The 23,316-nt window shown below is 34.5% G+C and overlaps 1 protein-coding gene across 5 annotated transcripts in view; it reads left to right on the top strand.

The window, feature by feature from the left end:
• The window catches only part of LOC106071617 (uncharacterized), a 41,307-nt gene extending 18,140 nt beyond the window's left edge, over positions 1-23,167 (top strand). For all 5 annotated transcript variants that reach the window (XM_056040663.1, XM_056040661.1, XM_056040662.1 and 2 more), the window contains exons 2-14: positions 166-355; positions 785-830; positions 928-1,131; positions 1,755-2,072; positions 2,917-3,144; positions 3,737-3,856; positions 6,715-6,788; positions 7,178-7,408; positions 8,570-8,717; positions 11,964-12,203; positions 12,961-13,142; positions 13,784-13,933; positions 17,867-23,167. In XM_056040663.1, coding sequence (XP_055896638.1) covers positions 354-355; positions 785-830; positions 928-1,131; positions 1,755-2,072; positions 2,917-3,144; positions 3,737-3,856; positions 6,715-6,788; positions 7,178-7,408; positions 8,570-8,717; positions 11,964-12,203; positions 12,961-13,142; positions 13,784-13,933; positions 17,867-18,467 — 2,544 coding nt within the window. In that variant the 5' untranslated portion in view covers positions 166-353 and the 3' untranslated portion in view covers positions 18,468-23,167. The remainder of the gene's footprint in view (positions 1-165; positions 356-784; positions 831-927; positions 1,132-1,754; positions 2,073-2,916; positions 3,145-3,736; positions 3,857-6,714; positions 6,789-7,177; positions 7,409-8,569; positions 8,718-11,963; positions 12,204-12,960; positions 13,143-13,783; positions 13,934-17,866) is intronic.
• The last annotated feature ends 149 nt before the right edge of the window (positions 23,168-23,316 follow it).

Below are 23,316 nucleotides of genomic sequence, written 5' to 3'. Positions count from 1 at the left end.
GATATAGATCGTAACTCTTTCTCTCCGTAATTATTTACCACATTCTGGTGGAATCAACGTTGGTATCGTCAGTTAGGAGAGAAAGAGTTAAGTATACAGAGGAATAGAAACTGAACATATATGTTCACCACTCTGTATCAATGCTTTTGTTTTGCCCTATTTTAGGTTGAAGTGCACCAGAACTCTTGTTGACTTGACACTGAGGTGAGCCAGGTCTGCATTGACCTGACCCCATTGTGTGACCTGGCAGGTCTGTGTGCCAGCTATGCTGCTGCAGGGGTAGGTGCAGTAAAGGCACAGATGGGGTAAACAGTGCACCCCCAGGTGTTACTGAAAAAGTGACAACAACAAAAATGTAAGTTGTCAATGAAAAAGAAAGATTGTAAGAAAAATTACATTTGATCTTTTTTAGGTGGGAAGGGAATAGCAGGAAGCTTTTATATTCTTGATTAGGGTTCAGCTATATTTCTCCTGATTTCTGCTATGTTTGGGCTGCGGAGGGGCGGTAAGAAGAACAAGCCATTCAAATTAGACCTTAATGCCTAGAAGAGTTCTCTACCTTATTTATTATACTTAAGCTTACAGCTTTAATATAAGCTATTAATAGTTACTTCATCATAATAGGTTCTGACAAAATCATTCTTCTAGTACTTTATATTTTAAATATGTGTTATTATCTTTCTTATGAATATATAAGGAATAATTTGGTGTAATGTCAAGTTAAATGTATTTTCTAAGTAAGGATTAGAATTGTTAAAAAAATAAAAACATTTTTTTTCTTCAGGGGCAAAAAGAAACAAAGACCCTCAGACAGAAAACCAGATTTGATTGTAAGAAATGTATTTCTCATATGATTTTCTTTTCATTAGTTAAGTTAAAATTGTTGATTAAAAATTTACATGGAACTGTTACACTTGTGTATTCTAGGATTGCAAAGTGACAGAGCTGGTCATTCAGGTGTCTGAGGTTGATAATTCTAGTCAGCCCCGTGCCATAAAGTTTAGAGAGGAACTCCTTGTGGACTTTCTACAAAAGAATGTTGAAGATATGTACCCCAGACTTGGCCAGGAAACCTACCGGGTTCCCTCTGTTCACTTTAACAAGGAAGGCAGCAAATGGAGCAAAGAACTGGTTAGTCTTATAATTGTTTTAGACCATTGATGCCCAACTTTATACTTATACTTTATACTGTACTAGTAATTAGTTATTGTTGCATCCATTGAGTTGAGTTGTCACTATAAGTGACTTTTTTTTTTTTCCCAAATGTGCTACAGAGCTGAAAATAAAGGAACTCAGGTGATAACTTAGCTCATACACAATGTGTAGTACAAATAGGAATAGTTGTTTCCACAAATACAATTTACTGTAAGAAATGGGCCTATTGAAATAAGAATCACAATGGAGCTAATTTATATTCTTTTTTTTCCATAAACATACTTAACCCTAACCCTAACAGCCTTAGATTTATCAGAACTTTTCACAAAAGTTGAATAATTCCTACAAAAAATAAAGGACATTTACAAGTATAAAGCTACAATTTTTTTCAAAAATTTAAAAAATGAGTTAAAAGTTTTATTATTTTATATCTCTGAGTGGTTGTGAGTTGCTATTGAGACCTAAGTAGCAATCATGGCCTTATAGTACACTTTTATTGCTGATGTTCTGGAGACCATTAGAAGCTCATGCTTGTTAACACATAAAAACAGAGACTTTAAGTTGTTAATTTCTAACTTACTATTCTGTATGTTATTCAGATGAACCAGACTGGAAACAAAGACATCAGAGAGTATCAGCAGCCACAAGAAACTGATAAACGAAGTGACAGAGCACACAGTTTTATTTGCGACGTCATCCATCAGCTCAGTCTTAACTCCTCCACCACCGGCCTGCCTCCTTTCTTCATCTTGAGCTCTTATGAGTACGACCACTTCCTGTCCAGGTTGAAATCTTCCTTCAAAGACAAACCCAATGCAGTAGAAACGACCAAGATTAACTGGCCCAGTGGCTCAGGTGTGGAGAGGGGAGAGGCAGACCTCATTCTGTTTGCACCCAAGCATGTCATTTTTGTTGAGGTAGAGATTAGATTTTTTCTTTCTTTTGTATCTGTTAACAAAGTATTGATCTATACATCCCATTGATTACTTGTTGTCTGTAACCATAGAAGCAAAAAATGTTTTAGTGGTTCCTTAACTTCCCCTTTCAGACCTTGCCATCTTTAGGGCAGATGATGTAAAGCTCATATGTTTCTGTGGCCCATGGTTAATGAGGGTGTCATGTTACCAGCGCTATGACCAACTGCCTGCACTTTCCCCCAACTAATTCTGATACCTACTAGAGCTGGGTGGACTCAGAGGAGCCCCAAAAATTCTGAAGTTAAAAAATCCCAGTCTTTACCAGGATTTGAACCCAGGACCTCTGGTACAAAAGCCAAGGGCTTTACTGCCCCTTGTTCCTAGCTGGGATTATTGAGACCCAAATGTTACTTTCTTTCTTATACATAATGAATATGTCAATTCAAAAAATGTACTGTAGTAAAAAAAATCATTCAGAAGAAATGTGGTTCACATGTTTGATGTAGACAAGAACATAACAACTCTCATTTGGAAAGATACACTGCTCAGTTGGAAAGATAATATCTCTCAGTTTTATCTGTCCTAGACTTACGGGATTCCATTTGGGCAGGTCTACGAATCCACATTCTCTTGACCTGTATGGTGGCTTATGTGCATTGAGAACAACCAGTTTTTTTTGTCCTGGACTTTTGCACAAAAATATTTTGTGCCTCTCAAACCCTCAATGACGTTAAGTTTGATGATGATGGAGTTAACCTGTAAATATTTACCTTTCTGTCTTTAAAACTAACAACTTTAGACCAGGTACTGACAAATATAATTTTTATTTAAATAATTCTTCTAGGTAAAAGCTGTTGGAGATAACTTTGATCAGTATAATGACAGAGATAAAGCCATACTTTCCACGGTAGAGAAGGCTGTTGGTCAGTTGGTTAGGGATGAGAAAGTCTTCCAGCATGTCTTCCAGGACCTTGACCTCCAGCACTTCCAGCTGACAAGAATCGTAGCACTGCCCAACCTTATGAGGAACACTTTGGAAATGGCACTTGAGAAGGACAAACATTTGAATGAGGTCAGTTCAACTGATGCATTAATTCTTGAAAACAGGTGTCCCGATGTTTAGAAATTTATGTTTAAAAACTTTAAAATGTTGACATATTTAATTATTTTATGATTTATACAGACCATAGGATCAAGTTAAATATATCACTATCTAATTGTAGAGGTGAATTTGATTTATTGTATAATTGTCATACATTCCTAAAGAAATGATGATTATCATGTCATAGATCAACCCTCCTGCAGAATGGCAGGAGATGACATGGGGTAAGGTTTCAACCACAAGACCAGGTACCATTTGTCCATCCAATTAGAAAGGATTATGAGAGATACCTAACCAATCAAAGTAATCCCACTTCACTGTCTACATTTTGTGTGATCATGCTCTTGAAATGTCAAGAAAAGATTGCTGATACGTTTTGGACCAAATGCTTTATTTTGTCTGGAACGTTCAAGAAATTTTGCTTTTAAATGCCATTTAATGGTGGGCTCTTTGGTCCATATTTGTAAACATTCAATATGTTCACTAATTTGATTTATAGTCTCCTCATGTTTTTCTATGTTTGGGTAAAACCAATTCATTGTTACGTGTTACTTCTTTTCAGAAATGTTCAGGCTACAAGTTTTTATGTAAAGAAGATTTCCCAAGTCATCGATACAACTATGCAGAAGACCTGGACAGTTTCACTAACTGGTGGCAGAAAAATGTCTTCTATAAAGTACAAGTAAGCAACTACATAGTTATGATAATGGTTTAGTGATATAAGTTTGGAAAAAATAAAGTTTCCATATATAATACAGACGTTACTTCAAAAAAGAAGATGATTACATCCTATGTGTCATGCATTTAGTTATGCAAATTAACCAATGACCTAAATTCTGCTAAGTCACTGGTTTTCCTGGCTAGCTCAGGCAACTCATTCCATGCTGTAATAGCACTAGGGAAGAAGGAGCATTTGTACAAATTTGTCTTAGCATATGGAACGAGGAATACTAGTAATTCATTTTGTATATCATCTGTCAATTAATATTTGCAGTTGTTTTAAATGAATTTGGTAATTGATAGGTACACATGAAAAAAGACTTGTCATTTATTTCTTCCATTAATGCTAAGCATTGATACTTCTGAACATTTCTGATGGTGCATTCATTGAGATAACCCAAAAAGCAAAATATTTATTTCTTCCATTTCTTCTATATGTTGTTATAATTTCTTTCATGACAACAGGTTTGGGAGATGATAGACCAGGTGAGTGGGCTGTGGGGGGGGGGGGGGGGGGGGGGAAGGTAAAAAGTGACCTTTGACTTTAGGAGTTTTGACAGTTTGGGATTCCTCTCCATATGGAGCATACATTAAAGTCCAATTGATCTTATTAGGTATTGGTTTGTTCCCGCAATTGTGCATGTTGTTTTATCCACGAAAAAATGACACAAGAATGAAAAACTGAAATCTCCTATTACAACATTACCAGGTTGCTCTCAGTAAAAAAAGAGACAATAAGATGATTAGAAAATAGCTTTAAGATTTTTATTTTCCTAAACTCTTTACTTTCATAAATCAGATGATTGTAACAAGTTTATTTTTCTGAACAGAACTGATCAAAATGCTGATAAGTGCTTATTAGCTGTAAAGAGGATTTTTACTGTAAGCCAGGCGTAGTAACTGATCATGGTTTACACTGTGTTGAATGCAATTTGAATGACTAACTCTGCTGAAATTATCACTCACATTCACTTTGTTATGTTCTTTAAAAAAAAATAAATTTTCCACCAATCTTTAAATGATTTAAAATAAAACACTAAAATATGGACACTGCAAAATAAATTATGCATTTAATATTCTGTAAAAGCTTATCTCAACTTCAACAATACATCTTGAAAGCAAACCTAGTTCTCCTAATTTTTTCCCCCCTGAAAGTCAGGGTAGTTTAAAGTAAATAGCTGCCATGTGAATGCAGTTAAATTCACTTCTGTATTTACACATTTTGGGCGGAGTTACCCCCTTGGTTCTAAATATATCCCACTCTCCATGTTCCTATTAGTTAATAACACTTAACATTCAGGTCATGTAAAAAGTGGATATGCAATGTGAAGCTCATGTTAGAAGTTCATTGAGTTTACCAACATATAATGCACTTGAATAGATTTATGTTATTCCACTCTGCAGACATATAGGCTAACTATATCCTGTTTTGATGATCCAGGATATGATCAACGTTTTCAAGCTAGCAATGTTGTTCTATTTTATTAAGCTCATATTTGCTGTCTCTAGACACAGTGAAGTGGACATTTGAAGATCATGTGGGGGATGGGTTCATATGGTGTTGAAAGGAGAAGTCACATGACCATACTATAGAGATTTGAAAAAGTTGGCCTACCTCATCTTTTTTTTTTTATTCCTTTAGTACAATTACTGAAAACATCTGAGTTAATCCATTTACTTTTGAATGGGTAAAAAATACATCTAAAATTAAGTATTTAATAAGCAAATTGTACTATTTTGGTTCTTGGTAGTATATACCAACTTACATAACTGTAGGATCTCTAATATATATACTGCCAAGAATTACTAAATATTAATATCACATTACAGTGGATCCCTGGACACATTGGCATAATGGGAAATGAAAAGGCTGATACACTATCAAAGGCAGGATTATCTATGGAACAACCAGATAGACCTGTTAACTACCTCACTCTAAGGTCAATGTTAGTCAACAATCACAAAGAGGAGTGGCTATACCAATGGGCATGTATAAAGAAATGACCATACCAAACTAACTGGACAGTATTAACTCCCTTCCCTGCAACTAAAAACAACTAAGAACAGGACACACACCTCTGTTAAATTACCATCTTAACAAAAACATTCCACACAGCTCCCCCTTTGTAGAGACTGCGCCCACCCTTATGAAAAAGTAAACCATATCCTTTTTGAATGCCCCTTTTCTAATCCACCTTACTACCACTCCAGCCCAATATAACCAACACTCTGTATGGTAGCGTTGAACAACTGAAGCGAACAGCACACTAGTTTTTCCTTGGCAAAGTCTGCAAAAGAGCTGATAGCTCAGCAGCAAAAAGCTGGTTAGAAGAAGAAGAAGAAGAATCTAATGCAAAATAGTAGCCTACAATTAGCTATTATATTGTATCATATGAAAAGTTGACAAAAATTGAAATACAAAATTATCTATATCTAAATAAAAGCTTATTTTTGTCAAAAATTTTTCCCAACAGTTTAGAGAGAAAATAATATTCAAAGTAAAGAAACTCTGCTTACACATTTTCAGTTGTGTTGGAGGTAGGCAGGACATTTCAAATTATATTTGTATGTACATGAAAGTCTTGACTACTCACAAATGGTGATCACACAGGACCATCTTCAAGATTAAAGTTCAGGGTGTTGTTATAATGCCCAGATGCTAAGTGGAGTACTTGTACTCTCCCCTAGATGTCTGGCATTCATCAGAGATTGCTGGAATCATGCTCAAGTTTATTAGTAAACAGATTCTTGAATTAAATTAAACCTTGAAATCTTGACCTATAAATAGATTGTTTGAAATGTTTGCTTTCATTGTTTCAGTCCTCTAAAGATGTCACAGTGACACACCTGGATGATACAAACGTTTTGGATGACTTGAAGGTTATTGTAGGACGGTGGGTAATAATTCTGTAAATTGTCAGCTTATCTATTTGTCATCACAGTCATTTCAAAATCATCAATTAGTGCAATATGCAGCACAAACCATTTGGCAATCTATCAAGGGGGCTTAAGTCTTAACTCAAGCTGAGTTGTGTTAGCTGAGTACTTAAACGTAGCATGGTAACCTTCTCCCTGATACCCCCACACTCCGAAGTGTTCTCAGTAGAGAATGGAGCACTGACCATGCACTAGCACAAAAGTTTTTTTTCAAAGATGTAATTTCAGATTTGTTAGTGATCAAATTTATTCCTTTTAAAAACTTTTTATATTTGCTTTTAATGGTAAGTAAACAAAATTGACCAATGTTTTTATTAATTTTATTTTTAAATGAAATCTACTTCAGATATGTGGGTTTCCTGTCAGTTGTCAGTGTCAGCTCCAGTTCTAGTCTAGGCTCACAGAGGAGAGAAATACGTCGCAAGGGCCAGACAACTTTATGTGTAGGCAAAGGTTTCTCAGACATAGTGCTTACCAGAACACAGAAGGGATACATTGATCAGAATGTCAAGTTGGGATACCTTAGTGGGCCACCTGGTTCGGGCAAAACTGTGGTGCTGACCATTAGAGCACGCAGGTAGGTTGTTCCCATTGTTCAATCTGCTAGGATTACTCATATTTTTTTTTTAATAAGCTCAATACCATTAGTTTTGCCACACCCCAAGGCTATGCTAAATGTTTTTTTGACAGTGGTCAATGGTCAGTGGTCCTGTATGCATTTGCATTAAAGACTTTCACAGATGAGAAATTGCTTTACAGGTTTATGGTGACATTTTGATTACTTCAGCAAACTCAGATGTTATTACTTAGACAAAAAAATCATTAAAAAATCTTTTTTTCCAATTTATCAAGTTTGTAAAAATGAAAAGAGGCAGGCATTCAGAAAATAAAGATTTTTATTAAAGTGTATTATAAGGCCAAAACCACATTCCCCCTTTCCTACCAGATAAGGTAATTATTCTGTGAAAAATTTGTTTCTTTGTGTCACATCTGTTGTGTGAAAAAAAAATTTTTTTTTTCCAGTCAGACTTTTTGTCTCTCAATGTAATGTAATAAAGGTTTGGAGGTGCCTCAGTAGTAACACCCCGAAGAAAGGGCTGAATAGAAATTTGTATAGTTAAAAATCTTCAAACTCAATCCAATGAAATAAAAACTCAAATGATTACATCAAATACTAATCAATTGTATAAATTATATATGTGGTAAAATATCTTGACTGACGAAAGCTATGAATATTAAACAAAGCACTGTGAACAAAGACTAATGATCAATAACCATACTAATTACTGACCAATAACCCCAATATCTTTCCTCGTTTTCCTTTTATAGTCCAAAAAGACTTTTCTTGATGAGAATGTTATTATTCAACCTTAGTTAAAACTTTCTCTTTTTTTCTGTGACCTGCATACTTAAGTACAAAAATGATCTCTTCCTGATATTCGGTCTGACCCAAAACAAAAAATTGACCCATTTTGTGATCATGGCTCCACATGCTAGTAGCTGAAATTATAGTGTGACACTTTAAATACAATGCCTTTTGACTGCAGTGTTCTCTATTCATTCATTATATCCCATTAAATCATGCTTCTTTTACAACTGTTTTTGTTTGTTTTAATTTTTCTTTTTCATTCAGCACTCATTTCTCAGTTTAAAACATTTCTGAAACTAGGTTTAATTTCATTTTGTGATAGTGTTCTGCATGCTTTATGTCCAGGAATCACTGCTATTTCTCTTTCAGGTGGATCATGGACACTGGAAACTATGTTGTTGTAGTCAACATGTATCGGGGAGAGTCAGGCAGAGCCATTGGGAAGAAGATCTTGAAATCTATTGTAGAACACAGCAAAGAGGAGAAGCACAAGGAGCTCTTACAGCACTGCCTTGAGGTAGTAACACTTCCATTCATTTACCCCACTATATAATTTTCCTTTCCTATACATTCAGTAGTTTGATTTAGATATAAGACTAAGGTCAAAATGAAGAAAAAGAATGTGGTGGGTAACTAAAATTGAATGATTTCAGGAAAGGGGCAATAATAATGTTAATACTTCAAAAGTCATAATTTTTGCACTTTGATTTTCTCCCCTCCTACTTATAGATGAGAACTCAGCTGACATCTTTCCTGTTTGTTTTCACATTTTATTTAAGTAGATGTCTACCATTTGTGATATAACTAAAACTATACATGTAAAATAATGAAATTATTCTTACCTTTCATAACATATAGAATATAAAATCTAGTGATTGTGATGGGTCTTTAATCTTCTGGATAATAATTAGAAACATATAATATCTTAATATCAGCTGTAGGTATCCACACACAAAAAAAAAAACGGCCTCCTAAAATTGGCATAAGCTCATTAAAGAGGCATAAGCCCCCCCCCCCCCCCCCCAAAAAAAAAAAAAGATGTGTTTAACCTTTGTCAATTATACTCTTACTTCTTTCTTTTCTAATATTTGAAGATGTTCATTCTGAAATAAATAAAAAAGAAAAGATTATTAATATAAAGTACATTAATATGTAGGAGGTGTGGTCTGGTGGCTGAGTGGTGAAGCGCTTGGCTTCTGAATCCTGGTGAAGACTGGGATTTTTACTTTTGGGATCTTTAGGGCACCTCTGGGGTTCCAAAGGACTGTCAATGCCGGGGGTGAAAGTGGGGATAAGCACCCACTTTCCAAGAAATGCTCCCATGGCTTGCGTCTCTAAATGCCTCTGACAGTCAAATCCAGCTCCTGGCCTTCACGTGTGATTTTCTAAAAAATCCGGCGGAACCCGTTCTTACAAACTGACAGGAGAAGGGATGAAAGGCAGAACACTGGCGCCTCAAAACCAGTTTAGCTTCGTGTTGATGGGGCACGTCAGCCTAAATAATGCAACCCATCTAGGAGAAGGAAAACTCTGACTCCAAACCTCCACTTTGTGGTGATACTCCCCCGTGTGGGTATCGGGGCTTGGAAATGACCAAGAGAAATAAATAACCCCACTGCCTTTCCACTTGCATTTCACTAAGTGAATAATAGTGGACCTTCCCCCCCTCTAGGTGCTTTTTGACAGAGGTCTGGATTGCACTACACCAGACGGAGGTCCTTGTCTCACTACATTCTAATACTAGACATAAACCCATCATGAAGTGTTTTTTTTTTCTAAATCTGGTGAATGTGATATCGTGAAGGGGCCTGGATCCAGGATGTGACGATTCCACAGAGCATACCCAGGGCCCAGTCCACTTTAAGCTTTCTACTGCAGAAAAGTTCCATTTGGAGAGCTCTATGGATGGCAGAGAATGGACCATTGGCCAACCCCACCTTGTCCCATGGATATTCCGGTTACAGTCTTCAGACCTAGATGTTTCCTTTTATGTCAGTATTGGAGAAAATTGCCAAGACCGAAAACTCCCTTAAAATGCGGGGACTATATGTTTTAAAAAAGCCTGAGGAAACACCCAGCCTACACTAAATGCCAAGAATCTGCAAAAGAGCTCACAGCTCAGCAGCAATAAAGCTGGCTAGAAGAAGAAGAAGGGCACCTCTGAGTCCACCCAACTCTAATGGGTACTTGACACTTGTTGGGGAAAAGAAAAGGCAGTTGGTCTTTGTGCTGGCTTTATGACACCCTCATTAACCATGGGCCACAGAAACAGATGACCTTTACATCATCCGCCCCATAGATCAAAAGTTCTGAAAGGGAAACGTTACTTTACATCAATATGTACGTTTTTTTTTGTTATTTAATTTAGTTCAGGCAACATAATTTGACTTATTTGTTATTTTAAAGAAAAGTCTCACTTGTCCAGTAACTGTTGGGACACATTTCTTTGTTCTATACCAGTGATGCCCAGCCTAATTCGACCAGCGGGCCATTTTAATTTCCGACACTAGTATCGCGGGCCACATGACCGAATAGATACAAAAACGTAATAAAATGAAACTAAAACTATTTTATTAGAAACCCGTGGATCTAGCACTTACATTAATTAGTGAGATGTTTGAAGTTTATCTTCTTTTCTACCCTTCGAAAAAATGGCTTCATTTCTCTACTTAAAATGTGAGCAACATTCTATCTAGCTTACCCACAGACTCATTTTCTTATCTCTTATTGACAACTATTCAATCCTTCAATCTCCAGGCGTAGTTTAACAATATTCTATTCGCGGCTCAAATCAAGAATGCTGCCATATTTGTTTGTTTGTTTTTTAAACAGCCACACTTTCTTTACATATCAAATACTTTGGCTCATTGTCATGTTCCTCAAAAAAAAAAAGTAAAGATCCGTTCACTTTTCCAGTTAGATTATACATTTAGTCCCATTTCATAAACACAATGTTAAAGGTCATGGTATCAATCCATCAGAGAAAAAGTTAGGGCCCTAACGTAGGTAAAAATAACTTTATCAACCCTTTGGAGAGGGGATTTTCTACATTTTGTGCCGTCGTTTCGGCGAGCCGGGTGGAAACACTTCGCGGGCCGGATCGGGACAGCGGGCCGTATTTTGGGCATCACTGTTCTATACTCTCGTTTAGGACTCTCCTAATTGTAAATAGTTTTCTTTGACCCCTTCATATCTAATTGTAAATAGTTTTCTTTGACCCCCTTCATATCATTTCATTTTTCTGTCTTGCTATTTTATTTTTTATGAAAACTAAATATTGTAAGTTCTGTAAACAATATGATGATCTGCCCCACGGAAATGATTTTAAGACCAACTTACGTGCCAACTTGCCTTAGCTGACATAGAAGAGAGCACCTGGTTGCATGCGGCCTCAGAACGAGACAGCTGGAAGGCCATGGGATACATATTTGAGACCAAAAGAAAATCCGTTGCCGAGGACAGACGCAAATGGGTAATAGAAAATCTTAATCGACCACTGGCGGACAATGGTTATGCTTGCCATAACCGAGTTTGGCAAAATATGTAGGTCATAGCTGTGATTGCGTATCCACGAGAAATATTGCATTCCTCATTAATCTTTGGACTCAAAGACAAGCCTTATTATTATTATTATGATGTTAAAATCAACTAAATTTTCTTTATATAGCATGACTCATTCAGCCTTGTCTTAGAAAATAAAAACAATTAATATTATATATTGTTTTTGAGATTTTTTTTCTTTTTTTTTTGTTGGTTTTATAAGATTGAGTTGGATGTGGATAACTTCAATCGAGCCCAGTTTGTGGATAAGGTTAGATCCAGGTGGAAAGATATAGGACCTGATGGGGAGAAAATTATGTTTCTAGTGGATGAGACTTATGTAGAGAGGTACTGGACCAATGTGTTTACTGTACTGAGAGAGGACTTCAAGGAAAGCAGTATGTGGTGTGCTGGACTCTATGGGGAACAACCCAAGAACTTCTATTCCATGAAGCTTCAAGAGGTGAGCATTTTATATGATACTAGCATAGAGAACAAAAACAAATTGTCCAATAGTTTATATTTTTTTCTTTACAATAGAGGAAACAAATAACTTAAAAATTACTGATGTTCCTCATTACAGTCACAATTGTAAACATGCAATGAAGCAAAATCTAGTAGAAAAAAATAAATTTATTGACTGCTAAATGAGAATATTGAGCTTTGATTCTGGTGCATACTGAGATATTTATTACCATTATTTGTACAGCCTATGAGTTTAGTCAAGAGTAATGGGTACCTGGTATTTTTTTAGAATAGTAATCTTTCTGGTCAATTAACACTCATGTTGATAGCAGGCAACACAAATAAATGAATTTTACATCTCTATCCCATCATAGTCATGAAGACAACTTGAAATTTAATTGTTTTAAATTTTTTAAAAACTTTCTTTTAAAACTTTAACCTTGCCATAAACTATATAAAAAAATTGGCTGTAAAAACTAATGAAAAAAACAACATCATCTGCCCCATAGATCAGAAGGTCTGAAAAGGGAACTTAATCTTTTTATTTCTACTTAGGGTTAAACAAACATCTCCCGTAAACGTTGGACATTGGGTCATCAGATTTTACTTTTGAAAATAGCAAGATGTATTAGCAACTAATTAAATTGTAACACTAGGCTTATTTTGTTAAAAAAATCATTAGTTCAATGGCTCAAAAATGTTAAAATCGTCTGATTTGTGGTTAACATCCTAATAAGACCAATTATATAAATCAGGTGATTCGTTGTCCACCAAAGATTCAGCATGTCCTGTCATTAATAGACTGGAATGAAGAGAGGAAGGCGTGTTACATCCTGGACTCTACCACTGCCAGCCTTCCTACTGATGGACCTCCAGTACTCACCATCCGCCATTCAGAGCATGAAGGATTTGCACACATTCATCCTTCTCAGTGCCAGTAAGTGGATGTTTTTCTTCTTATGTAACACTTTATTAGCAAAAAAACTCTTTTTAAAATTAATATTAAAAGCTATGGCTAAACCAGCTATCCTTTTTACAATCCCTTTTTGAGATAGCAGAAACAAGAAGTCAGCATAAAATTGTTGAAAGAATATATGACTGTCAAGACTTCAAAAACAGCTTTAAAATGTAGTCCTACAAAATCCTCTAATATTAAACAAGGCTATTGCAAAGAGGATTAAAAAAAACACAAATTTGTTTAATGTGTTTGAACTTGGACTTACATCCTCATGCGCTACTCTGCACATCAGGCATCAAGCTGTCTCCATAGAAATCAGTCTCGAGCAATATTTGCAGCCTCTTTCCAACTGGTGTCAGCATTTAACACAGAGGTAATCTAATATACGTTGAGGAAGACCAATTCATGAATGAGGTCCAATGTCCCATTTGTTTACATTTATGTCTAAAACAACCTACATTATATTGTGATCAAATGAAACCAAATGTTAAATGTCTTTTTTAAATTCCAGTTCTGGTTTTCTTTTAAGACTTTTCATCAATAGAAAAAACAAACAAAAAAAAAACAACAACCTTTTAAACATTCATTGAGTAACTCTAATATGATACTATATTTACCAGTCTGTGTGGCCAACAGCTACTATATTTACTTCAAGATCAACTGAATGTAGAGAAACCAAATCAAAAACATGAGTCACCTGACCTCCAAGAGTGTACACTGAGATGTTGTGATGTTTTATTTCTAGTCAATATGCCACGCACTGAGTATAGGTAGGGAATGTTATTTTTGTAGCTAATATTTCAAGGACAGAATATAGATAGGCTGTTTTCTGATTCCAATCAAAATGACATTAATAGAGTAGATAGGCTGTTTTCTGATTCCAATCAAAATGACATCAATAGAGTAGATAGGCTGTTTTCTGATTCCAATCAAAATGACATTAATAGAGTAGATAGGCTGTTTTCTGATTCCAATCAAAATGACATCAATAGAGTAGATAGGCTGTTTTCTGATTCCAATCAAAATGACATTAATAGAGTAGATAGGCTGTTTTCTGATTCCAATCAAAATGACATCAATAGAGTAGATAGGCTGTTTTCTGATTCCAATCAAAATGTCATCAATAGAGTAGATAGGCTGTTTTCTGATTCCAATCAAAATGTCATCAATAGAGTAGATAGGCTGTTTTCTGATTCCAATCAAAATGACATCAATAGAGTAGATAGGCTGTTGTCTGATTCCAATCAAAATGTCATCAATAGAGTAGATAGGCTATTTTCTTATTCCAATCAAAATGACATCAATAGAGTAGATAGGCTGTTGTCTGATTCCAATCAAAATGTCATCAATAGAGTAGATAGGCTATTTTCTTATTCCAATCAAAATGACATCAATAGAGTAGATAGGCTGTTTTCTGATTCCAATCAAAATGACATCAATAGAGTAGATAGGCTGTTTTCTGATTCCAATCAAAATGACATCAATAGAGTAGATAAGCTCTTTTCTGATTCCAATCAAAATGTCATCAATAGAGTAGATAGGCTCTTTTCTGATTCCAATCAAAATGTCATCAATAGAGTTGATAGGCAGTTTTCTGATTCCAATCAAAATGACATCAAAAGAGTAGATAGGCTGTTTTCTGATTCCAATCAAAATGTCATCAATAGAGTAGATAGGCTCTTTTCTGATTCCAATCAAAATGTCATCAATAGAGTAGATAGGCTGTTTTCTGATTCCAATCAAAATGACATCAATAGAGTAGATAGGCAGTTTTCTGATTCCAATCAAAATGACATCAATAGAGTAGATAGGCTGTTTCTGATTCCAATCAAAATGACATCAATAGAGTAGATAGGCTGTTTTCTGATTCCAATCAAAATGACATCAATAGAGTAGATAGGCTCTTTTCTGATTCCAATCAAAATGACATCAATAGAGTAGATAGGCTGTTTTCTGATTCCAATCAAAATGTCATCAATAGAGTAGATAGGCTGTTTTCTGATTCCAATCAAAATGTCATCAATAGAGTAGATAGGCTCTTTTCTTATTCCAATCAAAATGTCATCAATAGAGTAGATAGGCTGTTTTCTGATTCCAATCAAAATGTCATCAATAGAGTAGATAGGCTGTTTTCTGATTCCAATCAAAATGTCATCAATAGAGTAGATAGGCTGTTTTCTGATTCCAATCAAAATGTCATCAATAGAGTAGATAGACTGTTTTCTGATTCCAATCAAAATGTCATCAATAGAGTAGATAGGCTGTTTTCTGATTCCAATCAAAATGTCATCAATAGAGTAGATAGGCTCTTTTCTGATTCCAATCAAAATGACATCTATAGAGTAGATAGGCTGTTTTCTGATTCCAATCAAAATGACATCTATAGAGTAGATAGGCTGTTTTCTTATTCCAATCAAAATGACATCAATAGAGTAGATAGGCTCTTTTCTTATTCCAATCAAAATGACATCAATAGAGTAGATAGGCTCTTTTCTTATTCCAATCAAAATGTCATCAATAGAGTAGATAGGCTGTTTTCTGATTCCAATCAAAATGTCATCAATAGAGTAGATAGACTGTTTTCTGATTCCAATCAAAATGTCATCAATAGAGTAGATAGGCTGTTTTCTGATTCCAATCAAAATGTCATCAATAGAGTAGATAGGCTGTTTTCTGATTCCAATCAAAATGTCATCAATAGAGTAGATAGACTGTTTTCTGATTCCAATCAAAATGTCATCAATAGAGTAGATAGGCTGTTTTCTGATTCCAATCAAAATGTCATCAATAGAGTAGATAGGCTCTTTTCTTATTCCAATCAAAATGACATCTATAGAGTAGATAGGCTGTTTTCTGATTCCAATCAAAATGACATCTATAGAGTAGATAGGCTGTTTTCTGATTCCAATCAAAATGACATCAATAGAGTAGATAGGCTCTTTTCTTATTCCAATCAAAATGACATCAAGAGAGTAGATAGGCTGTTTTCTGACTTTAATCAAAATGTCATCAATAGAGTAGTTAGGCTCTGTACCAAGGAAAAATAGTATGCTGTTTTCTTCTGTTGTTCAGCACTGCCGTACAGGGTGTTGGTTATGTTGGGCTGTAGTGGAAGTAGGGTCTGCCTAAGGTGGATTAGGAAAGGGCATTCAAAGAGAATATGGTTTATGGTTTAATAAGGGCGGGTGCAGTGTCTACAAAGGGGGAGTAGTGTGGAATTTATTTTGTTCAGATGGTAATTTAACAGAGGTGTGTGTCCTGTTCTTCGTTGGTAGATTGTAGATTGCGGGTTCCAAAGGACTGTCAATGCCAGGGGTGAAAGTGGGGATAAGCTCCCACTTGCCCAGAAATGCTCCCTTGGCTTGTGTCTCTAAATGTCTCTGACAGTCAACTCCAGCTTCTGGCCTTTACGTGTGATTTTCCCAAAAATCTTTGGCGGAACCTGTTCTTACAAACTGACAGGAGAAGGGAGGAAAGGCGGAACACTGGTGCCCAAAAGCAGTTTAGCTTCGTGTTGATGGGGCACGTCAGCCTAAATAAAGCAACCCATCTAGGAGAAGGAAAACTCTTATAAACCTACACTTTGTGGCGATACTCCCCACATGTGGGTATTGGGGCTTGGAAATGACCAAGAGTAATAATAACCCACTGCCTTTCCACTTGCATTTCACTAGTATAGTTCGTTCATCGTGGTTCGATGATGACCACTTTTGTTATCCTGGGGGCTGAGGGCTTTGCACTGGGGTTTTGTGTCTCTTCATGTGGCTGGTGAGACCTATGTAAGCCCGGAATGTTTGGCTGCACACTGGGCAGGCGGACCTTCCCCTCCTCTAGGTGCTTTTTGATGGAGGTCTGGACTGCACTACTCCAGACGGAGGTCTCACACGGAGGTCTCACTACACTCTACTACTGGATAAAAACCCAACATGAAGTTTTTTTTCTGGAACTGGTGAATGTGAAGGGGCCAGGATCCAGGATGTGACGATTCCACAGGGCATACCCAGGTCACAGTCCACCTTAAGCTTTCTACTGCAAAATAGTTTCATTTGGAGAGCTCTGTAGATGGGGGAGAATAGACCATTGGCCAACCCCACCTTGTCCCATGGATATTCCAGTTACAGTTTCTAGACCCAGATGTTCTTTTACGTCAGTATTGGAGCAAAGTGCCAAGACCAAAAACTTCCTTAAAATGCAGGGATTATATATATATATATATATAAAAGCCTGAAGAAACATCCAGCCTACAGTAAATGCCTAGAATGTAGATCAGAATTAAATTGTAATTGAGTACAGTATGTGAAAGCTTAATCAAATGTTTTGTATTTTTAGACTATTATTTAGATCAATAAATTTTTCTTTATCTTCTGCTGTTTATTTTATACTCTTGAAAGTCTAAGAAAATTGTATGTTACATCATAAATAAATCTAGAATTTTCTTGACATATATTGCTAATCCTAGTAATTCAATATTTTCCGTTACCCAAACCCCTTAATAGCATCAACTACAACTGAGTTGTTTCCGAATTTAATGGCTAGCTTTCCTTGTAATCTTAAAAAAGAGTTATACTTAAGACTGATGCCCTTTCTCACTGGTGTTCATTCTCTTCTTAATTCTTTTTTTTTTCTGACACATAGTTATAATATTATGTGTGTTGTTATGAAAATTTAAAATGAATATACCATTCTTTGTTTCTTTTACCCAGCCAAGATGAAGTCGGATTTCTAGACACAACAAAATCAAAATACAAAAGTTATATGAGAGCTTTAAAGAAGTGTGCCATGTTAAATGTGCTTGAGAGTGCTGGTTACCCTTACAAGGTCCATACAAATCTCAAGTGTCTAGAACTTGTTCAGGATCCACCAGAGCAAGTCATTAATGTGACATGGATCTACACTTACCAAGGCCTGGAGAATACTGTTGTCATATTTCTTCCAGGAGATGAAGGGGTCACTAACCCATCAAACTTAACAAGTGACCTGACAGACCCAACGAAAAACATTCCTTGCCCTGGGCTGCAAGACAGCGGCAGTGACTGTTCAAGTAGTGATGATACTGACCATGAATCCAATGATGCATCAACTTCCGCAGGTCTTGTCACATCAACATCTATGTCATCATCATCTAGTCAGTGTACAGAGAAAGACATCTCTAATACAACATTTGTGGACAAGGTTTCCAGTCTGAGTGTGGAGAAGTTTTACTTCCAGGAAAAGGATGTGGAGTACTACTCACGATGGGATAAAAACAACTTGTTTATCACAGCCTCTAGATGTACTTCACAGCTGATTCTGATCACTCAGTAAAGACGCTGTATTAGAATTGCACATACATTTGTAAGATCCAATGGGAATAGTATTGTTAACAGATATAGTCAAATCTTCTATCAAATATGGCTATAATGATGCTATGGTTATTTTATTTTTTTTCTTATACAATACCTTGCTGAGCTTTATGATAAAGAATGAGCTTTTCAGGCTTATTAATATCAACACTTGTTTACATTTTTATTCACATACTGATGTCAAAAGCAAGCATTTTGATCAAATGTTAAGTTTAATTGAATAATTTTGAACTGTTGTCATAATACCCTATAATTCTAATGAAATAATGCTTCTTACTATAGTGAGAAATTATGGCCTCTCTGTAACTATACCATTCAAATTATGAGGCTTGAACTTTTGGTATATTATTTCCACCACTGAAGAGAATCAGCTATGAAGGAATTATTTCTTTTCTTAGTTTTAAATCCTTTTCTGCTAATTCTGCTGAAGAGCAACTGTACAGCTTAACTTAATAGTAAAGAAAATGCTGAGCAGTTTTTTGTTTATGCCTATTTAGGAAATTCATACCTTTCTAATAGTAGAGCCCAGCACCTAAAAAGAAACTTTCCAGTTTTCAATCTGTGATGTTAAGTGAGATGTAAAGGATTCTCAATTAAAGGTAGCTTGGTTGAAGGAAATAATAGCAGCAATAACTTTGCAATGTAATGTTCCAACAAGAGCTCATTACGATTCTTATTTGTATAGAGCCTAATCTTTATGACAGAGTATAACTTGCTCCCATTGTTTTGTGACTAAATATAGTAATGTTGCATTTTGTGTGTGACCATTTATTAATTAATTTTGTATTCAGATTGAACAGCATTTAAAAAATCTGTGATTATAATTAGTTGCTTTATTTTGAGTTCACTATTTAGTAGAAATGTTATTTTATTTGTTTGATTAGTATTACATATTTGTCAACTGGAAAGTATGTTTTGTTTCATCACATCACAGTTAGCTAAAATAATGCTGTCCTAACCCTAAAACCTGGAGGACCAAGACAAAAGTCTGGTTTTGAAAGCATTATGTCTAGAAGTTTCTAAACTACACTTTTCTAAATGAATGTATTCATATCATATTTATATATTTTTATATACTTTTATCCTATTGCTATATAACTCACATGGTCAGTATGAAATCTGTTTTTGTGTAGTTATGATCAGACTAATTGCTTGGTATTAACATGTAGTTAATATATATGCTGTATTGTATTCACAGAAAATAAATAATAGATTAGTATTTCTTGACCGGGGGGGGGGGGGGGGGGCACAAGATAAAATTTGATATGATCAAAGATTAAACTCAATGAAAAAAAAATACAATTGTTGGGAGCATAAAAATGTTGTAGTTACTGGAATTTTTCTTTTTTTTTTTTCATAAATTGTATAATATTGTTTAATCTAGTCTAAATATGTTGATATTATGTTAAATACTGTTACTTGCATTTTACTCAAAACTCAATTTGACTTTGTACAATTCTATTTTTGGTGTCTCAAAAACAATGACTCACTCTACCCTGACATTACTGCCAATCTTCCAATATGTATTACATGAGTAACTTGACTGCATCAAACATTTTTTTGTATTCCATGTTATATAATTGCTACTACCTGGTGATGAAGCACTTTTTGAATGTGATTTGTTAAAATTGAGTTTAGCTTGTTCAAGAAATATCTTCATTTTAGTTAGCATCCAGAAATAAATTAAAATAATAAAAAATAATAAAAGAAAGATTTATTTATAGGTAAAAATAAATTAAAAGTACCCCTTTCAGATCTTGCGATCGACGGGGGAGATTATTTAAAGCTTATCTGTTTTTATGCCTGACAACAGGGTGTCATGTGGCCAACACTGTGGTCAATCACTTTTACTTCCCCAATTTCTGTGTAGTATTTCTCATGTATTTGAATGTAGTTAAGGTTTTAAATCTCACAACACTGGCTTTTTTTTTTTGGTTGATCTCTCAGCTAAATGTATTCTTACAATTTAGATCAAGGGACATAATTCTGCATACATTCGTTTTTGTTTGTCCAATATTTGCTTCACTATATTTTACTTCAGTGGATTTTGTACTGGTAGACACTATGTTTGGACCCGGTCAGTATGGGAGAGAGGCGAGTGTTGATGTGTGTGCAGCCCAGCACTCGCAAAATTACCGCCCAGGCTTTCCCCCAGCAATGGAGAGGTCACTCCAGACACTATGTTTCTAAGAGACCAAAAGATATGAATCATTCTGTAACTATTAAATAAACAGCAACATGGACATGAGAACAAGTGGGAATTGTAGATATAGGTTTTGCATGTATGCAGCATTCTTTTTGATATTTTCTGCAATGCATTAGATCTAATTAATATAAACCCAAGTGTGAATTTAGTATAAGAAAAGTTATTGATTTCTATCAGCAGTATTACAAAAGCTGTGTCATCAGAATTATTCAAGGCCAGTCATCTACTAATGTTAGCTTTTGCAATGCTCTACCAGCCTGTATAGAGAATTCTATTGTGACAAAAAGGAAAAAGCTCATAAAATTTCTAGATGTAATAATTATCAAAGGTTGATTTTTCATTGTACTCAGAGATGTTGTCAACAGTCTATTGACCTAAAAACTTTTATTTTTATTGAAAGAACAACAAATTAATTTTAATATTACAAAAACAAATTTATGTGTGCAATACTTTGTGCTTTTTTCCACATATATCTATTATAAGATTTTTTTTTAAAAAGAAAAACAACTACCACATTTTAATTGTTTTGGTTTTTGTATTAGATATTCAATCTTAAGAATTTTTACTGTAAGTCCATATTTGAGAAAACCACAAAGCTCATACAGAACGGAAAGGGTTGATAATTAGTCAGATAAAAACCAAGGACTATAATGATGACATTAGAATCTCTAATCTCATGACCAAGCAATCATCCATTGATGTGGTAAAATACTTTAGTACAAACTTTGGCTTCAATATATTTGTAGACTTTGTAATGAAAAGTTAGGTGGAAATAAAAAACACTTGAAATACAGAAGTCAAGTGTAACAAACAAAAATTTACATTATCTTCACTAATGATAAAATGGCATTAAGTTTTATCCTAGAAATGAATATAATTATCTCCTGGCATTTTAAGCTTACATATTCTGTTCTAAATATTTAGTGAAATAAAAAAAAGGATGTATTTCCAGACTAGCAAGGAAATACTGAAGCTGAAGAATAACATCAGAAGTAAAAGAAAATATGCTTGTGAATATTTACAAAATATGTAAATTGATGGAAACATTAAACAGCCCTATAGGAATTGTAATATAAAAGATGATTTCTTGATCAAAGACAGCAGTATCTTTTCTTTAACAAAAACAAACTTTTTTTCATTCTCAGATATTACAAATCTTGAAACTGTTTTTCTATAGACTCGTATGAAATTTTGATTGTAATTTTTGTTAACAATTTTATACTTGACATTTTTGTTTATGTAACAATGTTTTTTATTACAAGATCAATTACCTGCATTACATTTAGAAGTCTAGGCAATATTTGTATTTTCCTGTTTTCTCATTGGATAATTTATCTAAACTTTCACTTTAATGTGTATGTACAAATTGTAAAAGAAAAAAAATGTTTCTTGTGAAGGTATTCTTTTTAAAATCATTTCACAAGAACTGACAGAATGTGTCCATGTTTACATTGCTTCTAATCATTTGATCTCTTGCAAAAAAATAAAAAATAAATAAAATATTGTTAAAGCTGAGATGGCCATATAAAACAAATATTGACACAGACAATGCAGAGATGCCTTGTTGGTCAATAGTTCACTGGCTGATAAATCTGTTTTTATTATATAGACTCTAGCATGAAATGTTGCTCTAGACTTGCCTGCATTATGGAGATAATAACAGCTAGTTCTTTGCTTTGTGTGTACAGTGTATGGCTGATTCTAAGTATTGACTGACAAATGTATACTCATTATTGTTTTAACTACGTTAAACTTTTATTATTTTTTTTTATTATGATGATCCTTTTTCTTCTTTAATAAAAAAAATCATGTCAAGAATTTTGAAAGCTTGGTTTCAATACTAGTTTTAATTTCTGAATTGTTTTCTAATGAAACAAGATCAGAAAGATCCCACATCAAGTTTTCTGGGTTGTCTTACTTAATTTATACAAGTTTTGAAATAAAATCTTTACAAAATAAACCTTTTAGCCTAAACTAAATGTTATACATCTAGGCTGTCCTTTTATGCTTAGGATGTAATCATCTTCTTTTTTAAAGTAATGTCTGTATTTTATATCATAAGAAGATACAGATTTTAAGTTGGGATTTTAATCTGCTGAGCTAAAAAAAAATATTTTTTAAAAATTTTCAAAGTGTTATGGACATGTTTTTATATTTCTAAGTTAAGATGAAAAACATTTTATATATGTAGAAAATTTAAAACCTGAACTATATTTACATGAATTTATATTATAGACTCTTATGTCATTATCAGGTAAACTCTGTTAAGGTGTTGGTTCAATGTTTGTATTCACTTTGTATTCTTTTAGGAAAATGTTTTTTTTACACGAGACAGTGTCTGACTAGCTAAAGTAGCATTTTACATTACACTTACATTTGAAGAAATATTTTGGGAATGAACTGAACATTTGTCTACTTAAATATCAATGAGAACAAAATTAAATTATTATTTATTATTCTTTTGTTTTATTCTTTGGTTTTCTAATTGTTTTCCACCAAGGGATGAAGGCTATAATGCATCTCTATTAATTTTCTCTGACTAGTGGTGAAGAAAAACCCAGCAGTCCTTTGATATAATATGTATTGTACTACACAGTTTACAATA

This window comes from Biomphalaria glabrata, chromosome 9 (genome assembly GCF_947242115.1).
Source record: "Biomphalaria glabrata chromosome 9, xgBioGlab47.1, whole genome shotgun sequence".
In the NCBI taxonomy this organism is placed as follows: domain Eukaryota; kingdom Metazoa; phylum Mollusca; class Gastropoda; family Planorbidae; genus Biomphalaria; species Biomphalaria glabrata.
Note: the sequence above shows the minus strand (reverse complement) of the source record. Positions and strands in the feature narration are given on the sequence as shown.